Genomic DNA, 21414 nt, shown 5'->3' with positions numbered 1-21414 from the left:
GACAGATGTCATCCAGACCCTTAGAGAACACAAATGCCAGTCCGGGTTAGTATATCCAGCAAAACTCTCAATTATCATAGATGGAGAAACCAAGATATTCCATGACAAAATCAAATTTACACAATATCTTTCCACAAATCCATCCCTACAAAGGATAATTGATAGAAAACTCCAACACAAGGACTGAAACTATACCCTAGAAAAAGCAAGAAAGTAACCTGTGAACAAAAGCAAAAGAAGATAGCCACAGAAATATAATTCCACCTCTAGCAACAAAAATTATAAACAGCAACAATCATTATTCCTTAGAAGCACCTAAAAAATATTCAGCATCCTTAGTCATCAGGGAAATGGAAATCAAAACAACCCTGAGATTCCACCTCACATCAGTCAGAATGGCTAAGATCAAAAACTCAGGAGACAGCAGATGCTAGCGAGGATGTGAAGAAAGAGGAACACTCCTCCATTGCTGGTAGGATTGCAAACTGGTACAACTACTTTGGAAATCAGTCTGGCGGTTCCTCAGAAAATTGGGCATAGTACTACCTGAGGACCCAGCTATACTATTCCTGGGCCTATACCCAAAAGATGTCCCAACATATAACAAGGACACATGCTCCACTATGTTCATAGCAGCCATATTTGTAATAGCCAGAAGCTGGAAAGAACCCAGATGCCCCTCAGCAGAGGAATTAACACAGAAAACATGGCACATTTACACAACAAAGTACTACTCAGCTACTAAAAACAATGACTTCATGAAATTTGCAGGCAAATGGATGGATTTAGAAAATATCATCCTGAGTGAGATAACTCAGTCACAAAAGAACATACATGGTATGAACTCACTAATAAGTGGATATTAGGCAAAGAGTATAGAATACCCAAGATACAACTCACGGACCACATGAATCTCAAGAGGAAAGAAGACCAAAGAGTGGATGTTTCAGTCCTGCTTAGAAGAGGGAACAATATAATCATGGGAAGTAGAGGATGGGAGGGACTTGGAAGGAAGAGAGGTGGGGGAGGGGAAAGGGGGAAGAGATGGGAGGAGATGGAGGAAATGTACAGAGGGTCAGGAAATTGAATAGAGGTATGTAGCAATGGGGGATGGGGAACTGGGGGTAGCAACCAGCAAGTCCCAGATGCCAGGACCCCACAGGGATGACATTAGCTGAAATACCCCAAAATGGGGAGGGAGAACCTGTCAAGACCATATCCAGAGGTTAGACATGGCCCCCAGGTTGAGGGATGGGGCCACCCACTTATCTACAAAATTTTAACACATAATTGCTCCTGTCTAAAGGAAATATAAGGACAAAGAGTGGAACAGAGACTGAAGGAAAGACCATCCAGAGACTGCCCCACCTGGGGGTCCATCCTACATGCAGACTCCAAACCCAGACACTACTGCTGATACCAAGAAGTACTTGCTGACAGGAGCCTGATACAGCTGTCTCCTGAGAGGCTCTGCCAGATTCTGACCAATACACATGTGGATGCTTGCAGCCAACCATCGGACTGAGCACAAGAACCCCAATGGAGGAGTTAGGAGACTAACTGAAGGAGCTGAAGGGGCCTTATCTGGCATGCATGGGAGGGGAGGCCCTTGGTCCTGTGAAGGCTTGATGCCCCAGTATAGGGTAATGCCTGGGCTTTGAGGCAGGAGTGGGATGAGGGAGTAGCCTCATAGAAGCAGGGTAAGGAGTGATGGGATGAGGGTTGCAGTGGGGAGACCAGGAAAGGGGATAACATTTGAAATTTAAACAAATAAAATATCCCATTAAAAAAAGAAGTCAAAAAAAGAAGAAAAATAAACTCGGTTATTATTTTTCATTTATTTAAATTTATTTTAAGTGATCCATAAAAAGAAACTTTGTACATATTAATGAGATATCATATATTTCAGTACATGTACACACTGTATAATATTTAAATCATGTTTATCTCTTTCTTCATTATCACTTCTTTATAGTAAAAACTTAACAAAATATTTTCTTCTCATTTTCATGTATAGTACATTAATGATGATCTATAGACACAAAAGTATAGCACAGCAGAACTTTCTTCTAAGTAACTATAACTTAGTGACCCTTGTTCAATCTTTTCCTATTTGGGCATCTTGCCCCAGTTTTTGGTAACAACTTGTATGAGATCATTTTTCACTGGATTCTACATGAGCAGAAATCATATGGCATTAATCTGTGACTGGCTTGTTCCATTCACTTAACATAATCTCCAGTTACATCTGATTGTGTCACAAAAGACAGGATTTCATTCTTTTGTATGGTGGAATAGTAACCTATCATATAAATGTACCATACTCTCTTTATCATGTGATGTACACGTTGGCTGTTTCTAGTTTTTAATTCATGAGAATACTGCTTCAATGAACTTGGGAGTGCAGATGTCTCTTCAGCATGATAATTTCATTCTCTCTGCTTACATACTCAGTAGTGTGACTGCTAGAGCAAAAGGGATTTCCTTTTAATGAATGACATTCAGAAGAAAATGGTAATTTAAGTAGATTAAATCAGTAGAAGGATCACTCTTCCAGAAGACAGGAATCAGCCTGGTAAGGCTTTAGCAACCTGGGACACGCAGATTCCTTGAATAAAGCTGGAGAGTGTTCTTACTCACAGTTGGGCAAAGGCATGAACAAATAGGGTCTTCAGACCAATTTAAAACAGTTGGAGCCTGACCCAGATATCAATCAATAGCCCTTCGAGATAGACAATGGCACATCAACACTTGCAGAATTCCTTTAAACCTCCAAACTTAAAAATTCTCTGAAGGCAAAACCAGCTTACATTAATATGCACTGCCTGCCCTCATGCCAAAAACAGAACAAAGGAAGCTGTACTTGATTTTACGGTAGAAGTAGAAATAATTCTAAACTACATGCTTAGATTTGCCATAAGAAACCAGTCCTGCCAGGAGTGGTGGTCTATGCCCTTAATCCCAGCACCCAGGAGATAGAGGCAGGCAGATCTCTCTGAGTTTGAGGACAGCCTGGTCTACTAAACTAGTTCCAGAACAGCCAGAACTGTTACACAGAGAAATCCTATCATGAAAAGAAAAACCCACCTACACTGGTATTTTGTTACAACAGCTCGAATAAACTAAAAGATTGATTTGAAACCTGGACATAAACAAATCTTGCTCAACTGTGACATCACCTTTCCCTAACAATATCTGGCACTTGGTCAGGAGCCAATTATGTGGGGAGAAAGTAAAATGATTATCTGAGTGACCTGTAAAATAAACTAACCATGCAGTATCTGTGTGATATGGTGGAAGGTGAGCAATGCTGGTGAAATTCAAGTATATTAAACAGGTCACACAATGCACTGATAATTATATGTATTGAGCAACTTTATTTAAACTTTTTTGAGATGTGGTATCAAAAGAAAATGACTGATATGAGAAGCTAGATGAAGTTAACAATTTAATATGATAATCAGTCCCATATGAGCTTGTCATAACGTTCAAATAATGGTAGACAAAGGGAAAATAATCCGATTAATATAAAATATTTGAGATGTATATAATGTCTTTATAAATGGTTAACTGCTTCAAGTCTATATTTTGCATAGAATCCTCCAAATGTTGGATATACTTATGCTATTATTTCTATAATTTGACTGCTGTATAACTGCTATATTAAATGTAAATGCTCAGAAAAATACAGCAGTCTTCCTTTAAGGGAGACTAGGCTGGCCAAGTTGGTGGTACATGCCTTTAGTCCTGGCACTACAAGTTCAAGGGCAGCCTAGTCTACACAGTAAATTTCAGGACAGCTAGATCTATATAATAGAGAGAGAGGAAGAGGAAGAGGACCTTGGGCCAAGGTCCTGGAGGATTCAGTGGAAAGAGCTGACACAAACATCATGAAGACATAAAATAGAATCATAAATAATAATCAAAAAGATGGAAATGAAGAAAAAGTAACTATAGAAGGAAATAGCCATATGGTAGATCTCAAACCAATCACGTCAATAATTACATGACACAAAAATTATCTAAACACTGCAACAAAAAGCTGACACTGTCAAAATAGATTTTTAAAAAGCAAGACACAGCTCCAAACCTGCCTATAATAAATTCACATTAAAACATAAGCATGTTAAAAGTAAATCAAGTCAAAAGAAATCTGGGATTTCAGCACAAAGAGTATTAACATGTACAAAATGGAACATTTCAGAGTGGTAAAAGATCATATCATCAAGGGACTACAGCCATCTTAACAGTCTATACACCTAACAAGAGTGCTTCAAAATACACAAAGCAAAACCTTCATAGAATTGAAAGAAGAAATAAATACAACACTTTTAATCTGAGCTTTCAACATCCTTTTCCTAATAATCAGTAGAACAAGTGGAAAGAAAAATCAGTGAAGTAGACTATTTAAACAGCTTTATCAGCCAACTTAACCTGAAATTCATAGCAAACAATACAGGATATGCATACATTCCAAGTAACCATGTTGGTAGGAAGTAGGCTTACCAAATAACAATAGTTTATGGACAAGACCTTTTGTCTAAAAATTCTCACAAATTGAAAGAATTCAAATCATAACAATTATATTCTCTGACCTCCATGGAATTAAATTAGGAAATAATAGTAAAGAGAAATATGGAAAATGGTATGAATATTTGCAGTTGGTTGATGCTTCTAAATGACTCTGGGTTGAAGAAATAAAAAAGAAAATTAAAATGGAAACATATAAAAAATCAACTAAATCCTTATGGAAAGTTTTATATTAAAGACCTACATTATGAAAAGAAGCAATGTTGGAAATCAAGACATTAAATCAGAAACTGTAAATTTGGGGTTCAGCAATCTGTAGTCCTCTAAATAATTATGATGTATGCCATAGTTTGAGAATCACAGCTTTGTGTTATTTGCACATCATTTTGCTCTAGCTTCTATTTTTCAATAAAGAACCTGCACAATTTATACTGCTCTGTAGTTCATGTCACTAAAGTCAATCTTACTTTTAGTAGTCTGTTAATCTTATGTTGACTTTAGAAAATAGAGTCCTGCAAGTGATTAGCCCTGCAAGTACGAATTTGTTTGCTAAAACATTCCAAAATTCAGAGACCAGAGTTATATCTGCAGGAGTGTAGGATACAAACATCAGAAGGGAATATGACCTTATTGAATAATTCCTACTGTTTATACTAAGCTTCCATGTGGGAATCAAATGTAGTTAACTTTTAATCACATTTATTGCTGAAAAGCAACAGACATTTGAATCTAAATGGCTAATGGTAGAAAAATAATTTGTTTTAAATGGGCATGCTGGTGGTAAGCCTTTCATCCCAGAAGTCCGTGGAGGCAGTGAGAACAGGAGTTCAAGGTCAGAGTTGACTACACTGCAAGTTCAAAGCTAGCCTATGGTACGAAGACATGATTCAAAATTTAAAAAAGAATTTGCTTAAAATATGGTTTTATCCCTACAGCAGAGTTTGAAATTATCTCATATTCAAAGAAAATACTGTAGCCAAGACAAGCACCAATTCAGTTGAGTCACAGCAATTCTTAGGTTAGTGGGCAAAACAAATTTTTTGAAACAAGATCTGACTCAATTACTTATGCTAGCCTCAAAGTTGAAATCCTCCTAGCATATCCAGGTTAGTGAGCATCGTCTTTTCAACTGATTCAGTGCAATAACAATGTCAACAGATCCGTTCTATCTGAATTTGCACTCACATCATTCTTAGGGCACCTAATATCAAATGTAAATATAACTTTCAGCACAACTTTAATCCCAGCACTCAAGAGGCAGGAGGATGTCTATGTGTTCCAGGCCAGCCAGGAAAACACGATAAGACCCTATCTCAAAAAAATTTCAGGAAGAAGTTGAAGGCAACATTCTACTAGTGGAAGAACTGTTCGATGAATGTTAATTTTATTACATAATAGTCTTCAAAAATAAAGTAGCTGGGCATGGTGGCACACACTTTTAATCCCAGCACTTGGGAGGCAGAGGTTGGTGGATCTCTGAGTTGGAGGCCAGCCTTGTCTACAGAGCATGTTTCAGGACAGACAGGACTACACAGAGAAGCTCTGTGTCAAAGAAACAACAACAACGAAAGTACCACAAGGTAAAGTCTATTCAATTCACTCCAGGTTGCTTTCCTCCCTTGAACTTCACTGATCTTTTCAGCTTCAGTTCTAAGAAATTCCCTTGTACTTTTTCTTATACTTTTGAACAGAGTCCCATAACAGCTGTCTGCAGGGCCATGAGATTGTAATTAATCAAGTAATCACCCAGCCACCACAATATCAATGTACAACGGGATCTGGGTTTTATAAGCACATTTCAAAACTGCAAAGATTGATTCTAAAATTGTTTCCTCTCCTTTCAGAAGTTTAAATATGAGCACATACAAACCTTATATATTTTAAAAGAATATATGTATTCTCTACTTTAATACGGGTATAGTCATAAGACATGCAAATTAACTAAGTTCCAAACCAAAGGCAAGTAGTAGAAATAACTAAATTAAAAAGAACCGTATTGCAAATTGTGTTGTGCTGCAAGCCTTTAATCCCAGCACTTGGGAGGCAGAGGCAGGTAGATTTCTATGAGTTCAAGGCCAGCCTGGTCTACAGAGTGAGTTCCAGGACAGCCAGGGCTACACAGAGAAACCCTNTCTTGAAAAACAACAACAACCAAAGAACTGTTTTGATTTCCTTCTTGGCCACGAAAAGCAAAGCCTCTACTTTCCCCCACAACTTAGAAAAATCTCCACCAATTCCTTTGTAGAGGGCTGATTGAGCTCTCTTGGGTCAGCATCAGGCATCCATGGTTCAGTCTCTGTAGACTCACATTACAGATTCAGTTACTGAAAAGGCCCTGTGTCTTTTTCACCGTGTTACAGCTTGCTAAGTACCTTCCCTCAATCCCTACTTGGGGAAATGAGCCAGCCATGAGGAACACAAAGGCTTAGCAGACAAGTTAAGCAAATATCCTAGGCCTGCAAATTAAGTGAGAACATAAATGGCAACATAAAATTCCAGGATATACTCTCATTCTCTCTTCTCCAAGGTACCTGCATATATATATATAGAGAGAGTGTATGTATATGTATATATATATATATATATATATATATATATATATATATATATACTCTATAGTATATAGACTCTGGAGGGTGACAAGACCCCACATATAGGGAAACACTCTAGAGCTAAAGAACAGTAAGGAAAATGTAAACCTGCAGTGTACCAAAGAACTAACTCTCATTTGGGTTTTCTTTGCAGCTGCAAGCAACTTCTGAACCAAGCACTGAGATTGTGCTTCATCGCTGAATTTGGTACCACATGTGAAGAAATGATCAAATCAAATAAATAAACTTCCAATATTTCTTGTTGCTACACCTACTTCCAATGTTAAAAGGCATTCCTAACATATTTTCTCCATTATTTCTCAAACAAATTAGTAAAAACAGATATGGAATCCATTTATAACCATAATATTATGCAAGGTACTTAATTTTCCTTTAATAACTTAGTCTGTTCCAAAGTATTTCTGTCCAAAATGTGTAGGTGCAACAGGATGAACTTCAGTAGTTAAAATGGTGATCTCTGGAAATTCTTGAATGATTGATTTGGCACCTTCAAAAACAATAAAAATAATTGTTATTACTGCAAAAGTTTTGGTAATGCTAGTTAGAATTAATACCTTGTATAATCACTGTCTTCAAACTTTATACTGATAAAAAACAGGAAACAATCATCTTTGGATACTGAGTTAGGCATGCTTAATTTCTTTATATAGTATCTGGTATCTGAAAAGCTGTGCTAGTAGTTCAGACCATGTTCTTGCCCACTCAGTATTATGGTCTTAAAATCAAATTATTCAATTATACCAGCGTTGGCTAGAATCAAGTAATATGGCACTTCCTCAAAGGAAAATCACAGGAAATGAGAGTTTTCCAAGTGCAGTAATGGGAAACAAGTGTGAAGGCATCTTTGGTGTATAAGAGAATGCTGGTTGTTTAGACAGAAGGATACTAGCTTTAGGTGACAGGGCCAGGCAGGGGGTTTAGACTGGCTGGGACCCCAAACCAAATAGCTGCCTTGAAAACTGCTACACCATGTGGATTTTTCAGCTTTAATACTGAACAATGGTACACTGTTCCAATTAATACAATTTCAACTAAAGAGATTATTTTTCTTTTGCCAAAGGTGGATAATTACTGGATTACCTTAATGTTTTCCATGTCACCAGTGCTACGTACAATGGACAATCAAGCAAATCACCCTTTGTCACCACTAGTATTTAAATCACGGGTACATTTAGGCTACAAAAGAACAAAGTAATCCAATAGGCCACAATTACAGCACAGCAGCCTAATGAGAATAGCCTTTCTAAGGCACATGCTGTGGCTTGAAACCTGGGATAGTTGAAAATGAGGGAAAGCCTAACTTGAGAAGCCATCTATTCCTTCTGCAATTATGAGACAAATACAAATTCATTGAAGAAAGCTTAGAAAATGTTCCCCCAAAAAAGTTTAAAAATGAAAATCATTTAGAATTATGCCCTAAAAAAACTGAAATTTTGAAGCCAAAATTGAAATAGCATTGTATATCTTCCTAGTCACTCACACTGAGGTCAAAGTCATTTGGTTTTATGTTGAAGCCAAGTTTGATTTGGGTTGTTAGTGTTACAATTTCTATTGGTCATTTCTAAACTTCCTAATAACATTTTACAATATTTCTTTATATTTGTATTAATTCATTGAGAATTTCATACAATAGATTTTGGTCCTATTTATACCTTCTCTCCACACCCTACCCATCCAACTTCACATGTGTCTACATTCTCTCTCTTTCTCTTGTATGTTGTCCTTCCAGGGGTCAAACCATTCAAAACCTGACTCTCAAATGCCAGTAGCTCCTCCATGTCCACATTCCTTTCCTCCACGCTGGGACTGACCCTGCATATGTCTTATGCATACTGTCACATCCTCTGTGAGTTTAGTATTATCATCAAGTTTAGAAATAACAAATACAAGTTATGAGTACCAAAACTAGATTAAATATGGATATACAACTATATTTTTCCTTGGGATGACAGCCTAGAGAAATACACATTTACTCATCTCATGACTAAGTTATAGCCCAAGTTATAGCTGCAGATTAAATTCACTATGGGATGCCTGGTGGGTGGTACACACCTTTAATCCCAGCACTCACGAGGCAGAGACAGGTGGATCTCTGTGAGTTCCAGGTCAGCCTGATCTACAGAGCAAGTTCCAGGACAGCCAGAACTGTTAACACAGAGAAACCCTTTCTCAACAAGCAAACAAACAAACAAACAAAACAAACTCACCATGTGGGGTGGAGAAGAGACTGAGTAGGATAATAACACTGGGTTGAACTCCATGTTCTATAAGAACCTTTACAGCTTCAATTACAGTATTTCCAGTACCTAAAACAAAAAGGTAACCAAACCTATTAGCAATGTTGACATCTATACTGAAATATTCATGAATTAAGAGCAATACAGTAATCTTAACATACGATATGATTAGTGAAAGCTTCATTTGAAAGTGTTTGCTCTTTGCCAATGTTATATTTTTACTTTTAATTTAATTTTTTACTTATTCACTTTACATCCCACTCACTGCCCCCCTCCTGGTCACCCCCTCCCACAATCCTTTCCTCATCCCCCCTCTTCTTCTCCTCTGAGCAGGTGCGGGGGTCCCCCTGGGTATCCATACAACCCTGGCACTTCAAATCTCTGTGAGGTTAGGCACTTCCTCTCCCACTGAGGCAAGGCGGCAGCCCAGCTAGAAGAACCTATCCCATTTACAGGCAACAGGTTTTGGAACAGCCCCTGCTCCAGTTGTTCAGGACCCACATGAAGATCAAGCTACACACACATCTGCTACATATGTGCAGGGAGGCCTAGGTCCACCCCATGTATGTTCTTTGGTTGGTGGTTCAGACTCTAGGAACCTCAAGGGTCCAGGTTAGTTAATTCTGTTGGTCTTCCTGTAGAGTACCCATCCCCTTAGGGGCCACAATCCCTTCCTCCTATAATTTCACAAAGACACTTGCTCAGTTATGTTCATAGCCGCTTTATTCATAATACCCAGAAACTGGAAACAACCTAGATGTCCCTCAACTGAAGAATGGATACAGAAAACGTGGCACATCTACACAACGGAATACTATTCAGCTATTAAATCCAAGACATCATGAATTTTGCAGGTAAATGGATGGAACTTGAGAATATCATCCTGGGTATGGTAACCCAGTCCCAAAAGGACATGCATGGTGTGTACTCACTTAAAAGTGGATTATTAGCCATACAATACAGGATATCCATGCTGTACTCCACAGACCCAAAGAAGCTAAACAAGAAGGAAGGCACAAGCAAGGATGCTTGAATCTCACTGAGAAGGGCAAATACAGTAGTCATAAGAGGCAGATGGAGGAAGGGAACTGGGTGGAAGAGGAGATAGGAAGGGGAATGGGGGGTGGTTAGGACCATGTGTGGGGAAGGACAGGAGAAATGGCTAGATGGCTGTGAGAATGAATGGAAATCTGCAACTGATGGGGGTAAAGAGACTGGGGCATCTCGAGACCTAAAATAAGTGAGATGCCCATGAATCAATTAGGGTGACCTTAGCTGTGACTCACTACATTGAGGATATGAAACCTAAAGAGGCCACCTCCTGTAGCCAGGCAGGAACCCCAGTGGAGCGATAGGGACACCAACTTACCCACAAAACTTTCAACCCAAAATTTATCCTTTCTACAAGAAATGCAGGGACAGGGGATGGAGCAGAGACTAAGAGAATGGCCAACCAATAACTGTCCCAACTTGAGACCCATACCATGGGCAAACACAAGTCTCTGACAATATTAATATTACACTCTTATGCTTGCATACAGGAGCAAGTTGTCCTCTGAGAGGCTCCACACAGCAGCAGTCAATGTTATTTTTAATGATGGATACAATATAAGCATACATCAAATGAACAAGAAGCCCTAAACTCATTTATTGCTTGAGATACCAAATTCAACACCATCACCCTTGCTTACCTCCCTGAGAGATCATGATATGAAAAATATTCCTGTGGAGATGTTAAAACTTTGAGAAAATCACTGCCATGCTCATTAAGGTAGGAACAGGACATGATCCAATATATTTCCTGTGTTCTATATATTTTGCCTCATTAGGTCCTTTGCTTCACTGTGTTTGTTTCCAGACAGATGTTCTTTAGAGCTAACAAAGTTCGACTAATGTATATTCCCTTATTATACAATAAAAATTTTCCAGTGAACTGCCCAGGGCAACTCCAAATCCAACAGAGAAAACACATTTAGAAGCCGTTTTTGCCTTTTATATAAGGGTGTGTAGGAGGTAGGCACTAACTTGAATTTAAACTCTAACAAAAAAATTACAAATGCAACTCAAGCCACTCACTGAGAATCGGATACATCAGAAGGACTTTTCTGCGATGAATGTCTGGGGGGAACTTGGCATAATATACTTTGGCCCTTTGTGTCTCCTCGTCACTCTGAATCAGGATCTTCCCGATCCGTATGGATCGACAGCAGTCTCGCAAGCCTTGTTCCATTGCCTCACCTTAAAGAAGGAAATGAAAAGCACAACAGGGTTGTGGCAGGTAGAGTGCAAATGCAAGAACAGACCAAAGCAGAGGGTTTCGCTGCTATCACTACAAAAGGAGCACCATCGAGGCAGAAGCATCTTTTTTCTTCTACTATGCTCCTATTTGATTCTCAGTAGGAACTCAGTGAAAGCAGATGAAAGGCTGCTCGATGAAGCCACAATAAGCTCTGCTTCTTGCTTGCTTAAGAGCTGTGGAGCTCTCATGCTTCCATGATTACAGAGATAAAGGCTTGACTGGGTTGCTTCTTCAGCATCAGAGACACTTTCCCTCTTATTTTTAAAGATTTTTTTAAAGCCACCGAAATTTATCATTTTCATCTGAGAAAAATATAAAAGATTCCTGAAAGAGTGGGGGCTGTAGGCCAAAGGATTTATTTCCCTTTGCACAAAGGTGGCTCCAGGATTCATCACTCAGTTCAACAATGACTTCGCTGACAAAAGTTTCATTGCTGATAGTGAAAAAGTACCATGTTTTTCTTCCTTCCCCAGAGAGCCAACCCCAGTCCATTGGTTTTTAAATACAAGCTACATTTTTGTATGTGTTTATGTGTGTAATGTGTATAGAGATGTTTGCATGTGCATGAGCACACATGTGTGTGCAGGTGTACATGCCGTGAGCATGCATGTGGAAGCTCAAAGTTGACTTCAAAAGTCTTCCTCGATCACTCTCCATCTTATGGAGCCAAGATTTCTCAGTTGAACGCAGGGCTTCCTGATGTGACTAATTTGGCTAGCCAACTTGCTCTAGGGATCCCCTGACTGTGTCTTCTGAGTACTGGAATTACAGGCAGGCCGCCAAACTTAACTAAACTTCAGTCCTCATACTTGTTTGGCAGGTGATTTAACCACTGAGATATCTCCCCAGCCCATAAATACAAGGCTATTTCTGAGTCTGAATTCCTTTGATGAAGTATTTTCTAAAAGCCAATGGTTCTCACGCAGTCTTAAAGATTTAACATTACTTTGAAATTCTATTAGAGCTGATATTTACTTAATGTTTTCTTAAATTAACTTTCCATTTAAGTTTAAGAGGAAACATTAGAGCATTAGTGTAAACATATAACTAGCTTCTTCTAAACTTTTGTTTTACAAAAAATAAAACAGGTGGCTTTTAAGACTAAAAACAATTACATCAAAGCTGTGCATGGAGTTTGATGGTAATGGTGTGCGTATGTTATACACATGTTGTAGACAAGATTCTGGATTCAAACCATAGTAGCAAAACATAAAACACCAAGAGATAAAACAAACAAACAAAAAGCATCCCTTCTCAAGTTGGCCTTTACCTCCCTGAATCATCTGGTGCACAACAGAGGTGCAAGGACCAAGCTGCTACTCTCAGAGACTGTGCCGAGAGGAAAGCATATCCATATGGTCAACAACCTCGAATGCTGAACAACACTCTCCAGAGAATGTTGTCAATGCTCAAGAGCCGTCTTCCTGTAAAAGCAGAGCCTAAAACTCCTTTAGTAATTGAAGTGTTCAATTGTTCACAAACCCAACCAGAGCTAGAGAAAAATCAATGTTTGTATGTTTTTTTTAAAAAATCCATCTGTTTCCAGCACAAACAGTGGGGCTTCCAGCTCTTGTTAAAAAAAAAAAAAAAAAAAAAAAAAAGAGTTCAGTTTGCAGAGGAGAAAACATTCCCGTGTAACGGGTACACATTCTTATCGCACAAAAGTTGCTAGGATTTTTGGTTGGACTCAAAACACCAATACAAAATGTATAAGACGAGCAAGTGGAAATGGCTAGCAGTAAAGACAGTTAGGTACATTTGCCTATATAGTCACACAGTCATAGAATATAAAATTTCAAATATTAAATGTCTTCCAGTCCAGCTTTTGGCAGAGTTCCCTGCAACACAGATAAAAACAGAGGAGACATTTTCTCCTGCCAGGTATCCAAATGTTCTTCTTCAGAAAGAATGTAATTTATGCCACATTCCTTCAGTCTGCAAACCGTTCTCCCCAAGACAGCAGCACCCCGTCCTCCCATCCTCCCACCCTCCTCTGAGTCTTTTAAAAAGCTGGCTTGCTCGTGGGAGCAGGCCACGGGGAAGATCCCTGCAATTACAATTAGCCCAACTTAGCAGCACATAGGCCATGACTCCAAGGCACCATGAGGATAGGCAACACAGGTGGTGAGATTGAAGCGAAGGCAGGTTGCAATTATGACAAGCCAGCCCTCCTCTCTCCCAGAAAACAGCAACCGTTTCTATGCATGCAAAGAAACAAAACCATACACATGCAAACCTACCGCTTCTCATTATGCTGACCCCACAATTTCCTTTCTCAAATTTCACTCCTTCATACTTGTGCCCTGTTGAGAAATAAGATGAAAAATAGATGCTTTATCATTGATGCAATGTGCATATTCTATAAGGTGCTCATGGTTCAGAGCAGATGAGTACCGAGCTACTTTTGTCCAGACACATTCTTTAACACCTTGGGTTTCCTGTGAAAGTAATGAGTCACGATTTTTCATAGTTATTTCTTAATGCCTCAGAAGAAACCTGTGAGAATAATTGGGAGAGGAGGAGTTCATCAAGTGGGAATAGGACTTATTATAGCACAATATTCACATACACATCCTCCAAATTGAATTCAAAGGAGAATCACTGCAGTCCATGAATACTAGATACCCCATCAATTCACACTGGGGTCCCACTGAGAGCCACAGAAAGCCTCCTCATTCCATCCCTTCTTATGAGCCTTCATTCTGCTTTAAAAGCAGAAAAGGCTGAAATAGTTATCAAAACTTGGTCTCATTCTGAATTGTGTCAATTATGACGCATCAAGCTCAGCCCCCAGTTGTTCATACTCAACCCTTTGAGTAGAAGAGTTTTCCATCATTTATGGGGGGAGGAAGCAAATCTGAATTTCACATCTCTGGCAGGGGGACTGTATGCTATTTTTATTAGAACAAAGCACCTTCTCCAAATCTTATCATTTTTAGCTTTCTTTTTCCTTTTCACATCTCATCTTTTTCTTAACCTGGAGTTTCTAGGCTGAACCAGCCTCCTGCATTTGTTAGCGCCGGCAGCTTCCCCACAGAGGTGAAGATAAGCTGCCAGCAATTCTTAACTCTGGTCCCCATGGGCTGCCATCAGAAGCAACACCTGCATGCTGAAGAGTATGTAATAACCTTTAACTTGAATTGACAAGCAAGCCATTAGCAAAAAGTCACCTACGTAGATTTCTTAACAAAAAGTCTCTTAGTTTTTAAAGATGTTAAAAAAAAGTTATATATAAACTCCTCCTTTTTCACACTGATTTTACACAGGATGCCTTCCTCTCATTTCCCTCCTCCAACCCCAGTCTAGCTCAGAATTTTTATGAGGAAAATTTGAGAGTCCAAGCCCTGGTTACCTGTGGGAGTGGTCACCATACATTCTTCATATGGCAGCTGATTCAATCCTTCTTCTACAACAAGTCTGATCTAGAAGGTCAAAGAAAGAAGAAGTTCAGAGCTTGCAGAGATTCTCCTGCTGTCAGGTTAGACTCAGGATCTCAGGGCTTAGGTTAGGGAGGTAGGAAGTGGGTCCCCTACCATGTATTAACTGCAGGGACAGATCTAAATGCCAGGTTGCTTGTTGCTAAGTATCCAACCTCCATTTGACACATGACTGTCACCAAAGGGCACCAGTGTGCCTTCTGATTCAATCAAGAATATGAAGGGTACATAACTTCAACTAGAGTTATGGTAAACAAAACGTCATTGGTAGTAATAAAATTACGGCTTACTGGGGAAAGTGTCCATCCACCTGGACTTTCTCTACCTTGCTTAGTCCCTTTGAAATCTTTGAAACTTAAAAATGAATTTGGATTCATTTTAAACAAAGGTTAATACAAATAAAACCTTGTGGAAAAAAAAATGAAGTAGATGGGCCAGCTGAAGCAATTTACTAGGTGTGAAGGAAGATCCAGTAGAATAACTTGGGGCTTCTCAGCTAAAGAAAAACACTATGAAGACCAAGTAGATAAGCAGGTACAAGGATAAAACTGACTCCCAAAAAGCTATACTATGACTTTCACATGTATCCACCATGGTATGTGCAGGTGTGTGCACACACACATCCATGCACACACAAGTAAATAAATAAATAATTTTCTAAAAAAAATTGAAACAAAGTTTTAGGAGTCTCATAGAAATTATAATATAATATGTGCTATAGAGAAAAAAAACATCCCTAAAAACTACTGGAGCCAGATTCTCACAGTGAGATCTGAGCAGCCAGAGCCCACTATAGCAAAGGCAGCTCTGAGCCTGTAGTGCACATTTTCTCCAATCAATATTACATTAATGATTGAGAATCAGGAACAGCAGGGAGAAGTACAATGCTTCATTCTGTGTTATCACAACACATCACCCTGCTGCCATTAGAAGGATCAATCGGAAATGGCCCATCACTTTGTCTGCCTGCAGAATCAGAGAATGGGCCCAGAAACCTTTTGCATAGCATAGGAAAGAACACACTCGCTGTTAGTTACCGCCTTCCTTGGCTATTTTATGTTTCTTTAAGAGACAATTACAGGGAAGATTTTTTTTTCTTTAAAAAGCCCATATCTCCTTCCTCTAGTGACATGCCTCAAAAGAGCCTTGTTTCCTGTGCCATGCTCTGAAATTCTGGGACAGAAATTATCATGTCTGTAAGAGCAGAGCAGGAGGTTGAAGAGGACTGCTGTGAAATATTACAGTCATGAGCTCAAAGCAGCTGTGTTTGCTTGGACAAGACAGGCACAGGATCAAGCCAGTCAACACTACCCATACAGGTGGGAGGAGCTCCTAAGGCCCTGCTCCCCTACTTGAGAAGTTATTGCCAGTTGATGGCTTCTGAAGAAGGGTGAGTCAGTTTTCAGGTGTGGTCCCCTGAAAGGTTGACCATATCCCAGCAGATGGCCTCATACCCAGGTACCTATGGGCAACATAAATTAGATTTAGTAGGCTATGGGAAAAAAGAGAATATGAAGTTGGGTAGAAGAGTCTGAGAGGAGTTGGAGGGGAACTGGGGGATGGATATAATCAAAATACATTGTGAAATTTTCAAAGAATGAATATAAAAATATATAAACTCAGGAGTGGAGATCAGTGTGTCAAAGTTAGAGGACTGAGAACAGTGTTAAGATTATAAATTCCATGAGATCAGGGACCATATCTATATTCCTAGCTGTTTTATGTCCTGTCTCCCAAAATAGTCTAGCACAAAGCCTGAAATTTGTCCAGTGTTTATTTTCATTAATGAATAACTTTAGTCATAGCAATTAATTATCAATTTCATTCCAAGAATGGAACACACTTAAGGTATCAAGACAAGAGGAAAAGGCTATAGCAGAGCAATTCAGCCTGAGAGCATCTGAGAGGACACTGACTATAGAAAGACTGGGTTTGCTCAGGACTTGACAGGATGCCCTTGAAGAAGGGGGTAGACGGTTCAACTTAGAATTTAATATTGTGACTATACCACAGGACAGAAGCAAACAAATGCATCTTATATGGTAAAATACACGCAGAGACACACAATTACACTAGTTTTTGTGCATTAGCTGATACCACAAGGGTGAATATGTCAGGTCTCAAGAACTTATGTAGCTTTCTTCTAACGTGATTCAATTCATTTCCCTAAGACAAGACATTTTATGAGTTGCTGAGAACCAGAGAGCTGAAATCCATCTAAGAACAACAAGGAATGGGTTCATAGGCAACGCTTTGGAGCAAAAGGGAGTGAATTAGTACTTTAACGCTGTACTGGAAAGAACACTTAAGACGCCCAGCAAGATGACTGATTACTCAGCACAATCTCCCTCAACCCTATAATGCTCTACAACAAAAATGCCCCTGGCCTACCAGGATTACATCACTGCATATAACAATGAAAGGAAATTGGAAGCCTCCACTTACCAAGCGATCTGCAGAAAACATAAAGTCCCCTCTACTGGCTGTCCTAAAAAAAGAAAAAAAAAGTACATGTTTTAGTCTACATTCGAGCTTCAAGGTGAAATATAACTTAATACACATAGTAACTCTGCTATTAAGACCTATTACACACTGCGAGCTGAAATGCTTATGCGTATAGACTATTATTGAGGCAATATGTTTTTACTAGGAGGCACAAATTAAAATGACATGACTTCATAAGTATTATTGGAAATGTTTATTTGATTACTTGGTATCAACACTCAAGATATGGATTGAAAGGATCATGCAGTTCCCACTGAGCTGTCAGAGACCAAAGATTCCACTGAGAGCAAGGCTAAGAGCTCAAATTGAGAAGAAACTTCTAGAGTAAGAAAACTAGCTTCTTCCACTCCCCTTCAGTTTGCCTTGCTTTCTAGGCACACAATAGGGACAAAGAAAGAACCCATCTACTTTGTCTCTGGTCCTTTTTGGAATGATACGAATTAAAATAAATCCCCTGCTCTTGTCATTGTTTTCAAGAATGTGTAACTTAATTTCTAAGACCTCTTTCCCAAATCACTTATGACTTGTTCCTTTTCATTCCATAGATTTTTTTCTGTCATTTTCTTATGCATTCCCTTCTGGTTAATACCCTATCCTGAGGTACTCAGGCAATAATAATGCAATTTTGCACATACCCATAAGCTGTTAACCAACCCTCTCCAACACACACACACAGCAAAATGTTAAGAGACTGATGGTTTCTCTATATGTGAAATTCTAATATTATTCCTTTTTCTTCTTTCATGTAAGTTAAACATTTTGATAGAATGGATTAGTTCACAGCTTGTGTACTTAAAATTCCCTACCTGCTTATCCAAAATATACTAAAATATCCTTCATGACAGCATCAAAAGGGCAAATGCAAGTGCCTATTAGCTTGGCAGATAATTCATCATTTTATTTTCCTGCATGTGCACTCACTTTTCTAGCAGAAGAAAGCAATAAAATATACCAGACACAACTAACATTGAGTTTCTAACAGTAACCACAGCTCTAGCGCATTGTAGATGTTAACTCACTAAACTATGAGCATAATTAAGCAATAGCAAGACCATGTGTTTGTAGTCTTAATATTCTATTCTCTAGACTCAAAAAATTCTATACTCGCACACATATGTAAGCACCTATATACATAAGAATCCATTTAAAACAGGTTGGAAACAATCTAGATGTCCCAGAACAGAAGAATGGATACAGAAAATGTGGTTCATTTACACAATGGAATACTACTCAGATATTAAGAACGAGGATATCCTGACTTTTTGCAAGCAAATGGATGGAACTAGGAAATATCATCCCGAGTGAGGTAACTCAAACCCAAAAGGGCATGCATGATATATACTCACTAATGGATATTAGCAACAACAACAACAAAAAAAAAACCTTACACAGAATACCCAAGATACAGTCCACAGAACTCAAAAAGCTCAACAAGCTGAAGTGCCCAAGTGAGGACACCTCAGTCCCACTTGGGAGGGAGAAAAGAAAGCAATCACAAGTGGGGAGGGAGGGAGGGACCTGGGAGGGAAAGTGGATGGGGGGTGGGGAGGAGAAGGGAGCCAGATCTGGCATTAGGTGAGGGAAAAGGACTGATCTCCTGAGGGCCAGCAGAAAGAATGTAAACAGGCAACCTCAGGAAATAGGAGGTTGGAGGGTCCCTCCAGAATGTACCAGAGACCTAGGAGGTGAGAAACTCAAAGGGAGGGACCTTTGATGAAATGCCCAACAGTAGGGCGAGGGATCTTGTAGAGCCCACCTCCAGCAGGAAGACAACATCAAGTGAGGGATCGGGTTGACATCCCACAGTCACATCTCTGAGCCGTAATTGTTCATTTCTGAAAGAATTACAGGGATGGAAATGGAGAAGAGCCTGAGGAAAAGAAGGTCCAGTGACAGGCCCAAAGTGGGATCCAGCTCAAGGGGAGACCCCAAGGCCTGACACTATTAGTGAGGCTATGGAGCACTCACAAAAAGGGATCTAACATGACTGCCCTCTGGAAGACCCAACAAGCAGCTGAAAGAGTCAGATGCAGGGATTTGTACCCAACCAATGGACAGAAGCAGCTGATTCCAGTTGTTGAATTAGGGAAGGCTGAAAGAAGCTGAGGAGAAGGGCGATCCTGTAGGAGGACCAGCAGTCTCAATTAATCTGGACCCCCAAGATCTCTCAAACACTGGACNACCAAACAGACAGCATACACCAGCTGATATGAGGCCCCAACACACATGCAGTAGAGGACTGCTGGGTCTGTGTTCATTCAGAGATGATGCACCTAACCCTCAAGAGACAGGAGGCCCCAGGGAGTTTAGAGGTCAGGTGGGGTGGGGGTGGGGGCATCCACGTGGAGACAGGGTGGGGTGGGGAGGGGGTGTGGGATATGGAGCAGATGGAGGGTGGATTGGGGGTCAAGAATGGAATATGGAATGTAAAAAATAAATTAAAAAATAAAATAAAATAAAATTCAAAAAACAGGCTCTGTTATCTGTGCTGCTGTTTTCCAATGAGACCAGTGTGTTTCATTTCCATAATTCATCTTCAAAACACGCCTGTCAAAGAAGTGAGAAGGAGAGAGCTATTTAAAAAAAATACTGTTCTCACTGGTAGACCTATGCAAACTTGTCTCAGCAGCCAAAACATACCTTTTCATGAGGGAAGAAAACTCTGAAGTTTCCAGGTTATTTTAGAAGTTTAATGCGTTCCTTTCAATGTTTTATATTTATTTTGTTTTATGCATATGCATGTATGAATATCAGTGCACCTTGTACACGCCTGATGTCCACAGGGAATAGAAGGGGGCAGCTGATCCTGTGGAATTATAATCACAGATGATTGTGAACTGCCATGTGGATCCTGGGATAAGAAGAGGGTCCTCTGCAAGAGCAGCAAAGCACTGAGCTAGCCATCGAGTCTGAAGTTTTCTTAAAGAAATGTCTTATGACATATTTTGATAACATCTTTTTTTTATTATTTTTTACACTTCTCAACCGTTACACATCAAGTTATTACACAGAGAAATTGTATCAGGCAAAGTGATCAGAGATCTCACCATCTGTTATTTTTACTTGCAATGCCTTTCACACCTTCTCTCCCCCCAAATCAGCTTTAGCCGATAACCTTTGCATAATAAGCACTTTAATCTACATTCCACAAAAGATATACACTGAGACTATAATAGGAAATGTCTTCTCTTGACAGTTATTTGACCTACAAATGAAATCATCCCCTGTTCCAAGTTACTCCACTATAAACAATAATTACTATCTTGCCTTTTGTTATTTTAGACAAACTTCAACTCATACTATTTACTTTAAATCAACTTAGAAATTAAAGTAAAGCTAGAATACAATAAGGTGATTTCATTTTAAAAATTCCACAGTGCCTTAACCCTGCTGAGAACAGTTTCATAAAAAACAGAAATTTCTTATCAGGTAGATTAAGCGGCTTGAATTTTCTGAATTCTTCCTTTAGGTCCAATAGTGGTCTGAATCATTTGTTTTACAATGTGTTTTAATGGAAACTAGACTTCAGGTATTATTCACGCTTTGTTTCAAATCATAATTATTCAAGTTGTTTCAAAACCATTAAGAAAACTTTTTCCCACAGAAACAAAGCTTTGTAAAATAGCAACTATCTTCTAATAATAGGCTAAAATAATGTGTTGTAAAACTACCATAAAGGAAAATCACATATCCCTAGAGTATTCTTTTCTTTTCTTTTCTTTTCTTTTCTTTTCTTTTCTTTTCTTTTCTTTTCTTTTCTTTTCTTTTCTTTTCTTTTCTTTTCTTTTCTTTTC

General features: G+C 39.1%; 1 protein-coding gene across 1 annotated transcript in view; it reads right to left on the bottom strand.

The window, feature by feature from the left end:
- Nucleotides 1-7170: 7170 nt before the first annotated feature.
- Uprt (uracil phosphoribosyltransferase homolog) overlaps nt 7171-21414 on the bottom strand; it is a 23258-nt gene continuing 9014 nt past the window's right edge. Inside the window, exons 2-7 of the mRNA XM_021188447.2 lie at nt 17561-17603; nt 15031-15100; nt 13919-13981; nt 11456-11617; nt 9350-9448; nt 7171-7629 (exon numbers count right to left, since the gene is read on the bottom strand). Of these exons, the coding sequence (XP_021044106.1) occupies nt 7523-7629; nt 9350-9448; nt 11456-11617; nt 13919-13981; nt 15031-15100; nt 17561-17603 (544 nt within the window). The 3' untranslated portion in view covers nt 7171-7522. The remainder of the gene's footprint in view (nt 7630-9349; nt 9449-11455; nt 11618-13918; nt 13982-15030; nt 15101-17560; nt 17604-21414) is intronic.

Source organism: Mus pahari, chromosome X, assembly GCF_900095145.1.
Source record: "Mus pahari chromosome X, PAHARI_EIJ_v1.1, whole genome shotgun sequence".
NCBI classification, from domain to species: domain Eukaryota; kingdom Metazoa; phylum Chordata; class Mammalia; order Rodentia; family Muridae; genus Mus; species Mus pahari.
The sequence above is the reverse complement of the archived record's forward strand: the minus strand, read 5'-3'. Positions and strand labels throughout refer to the sequence as shown.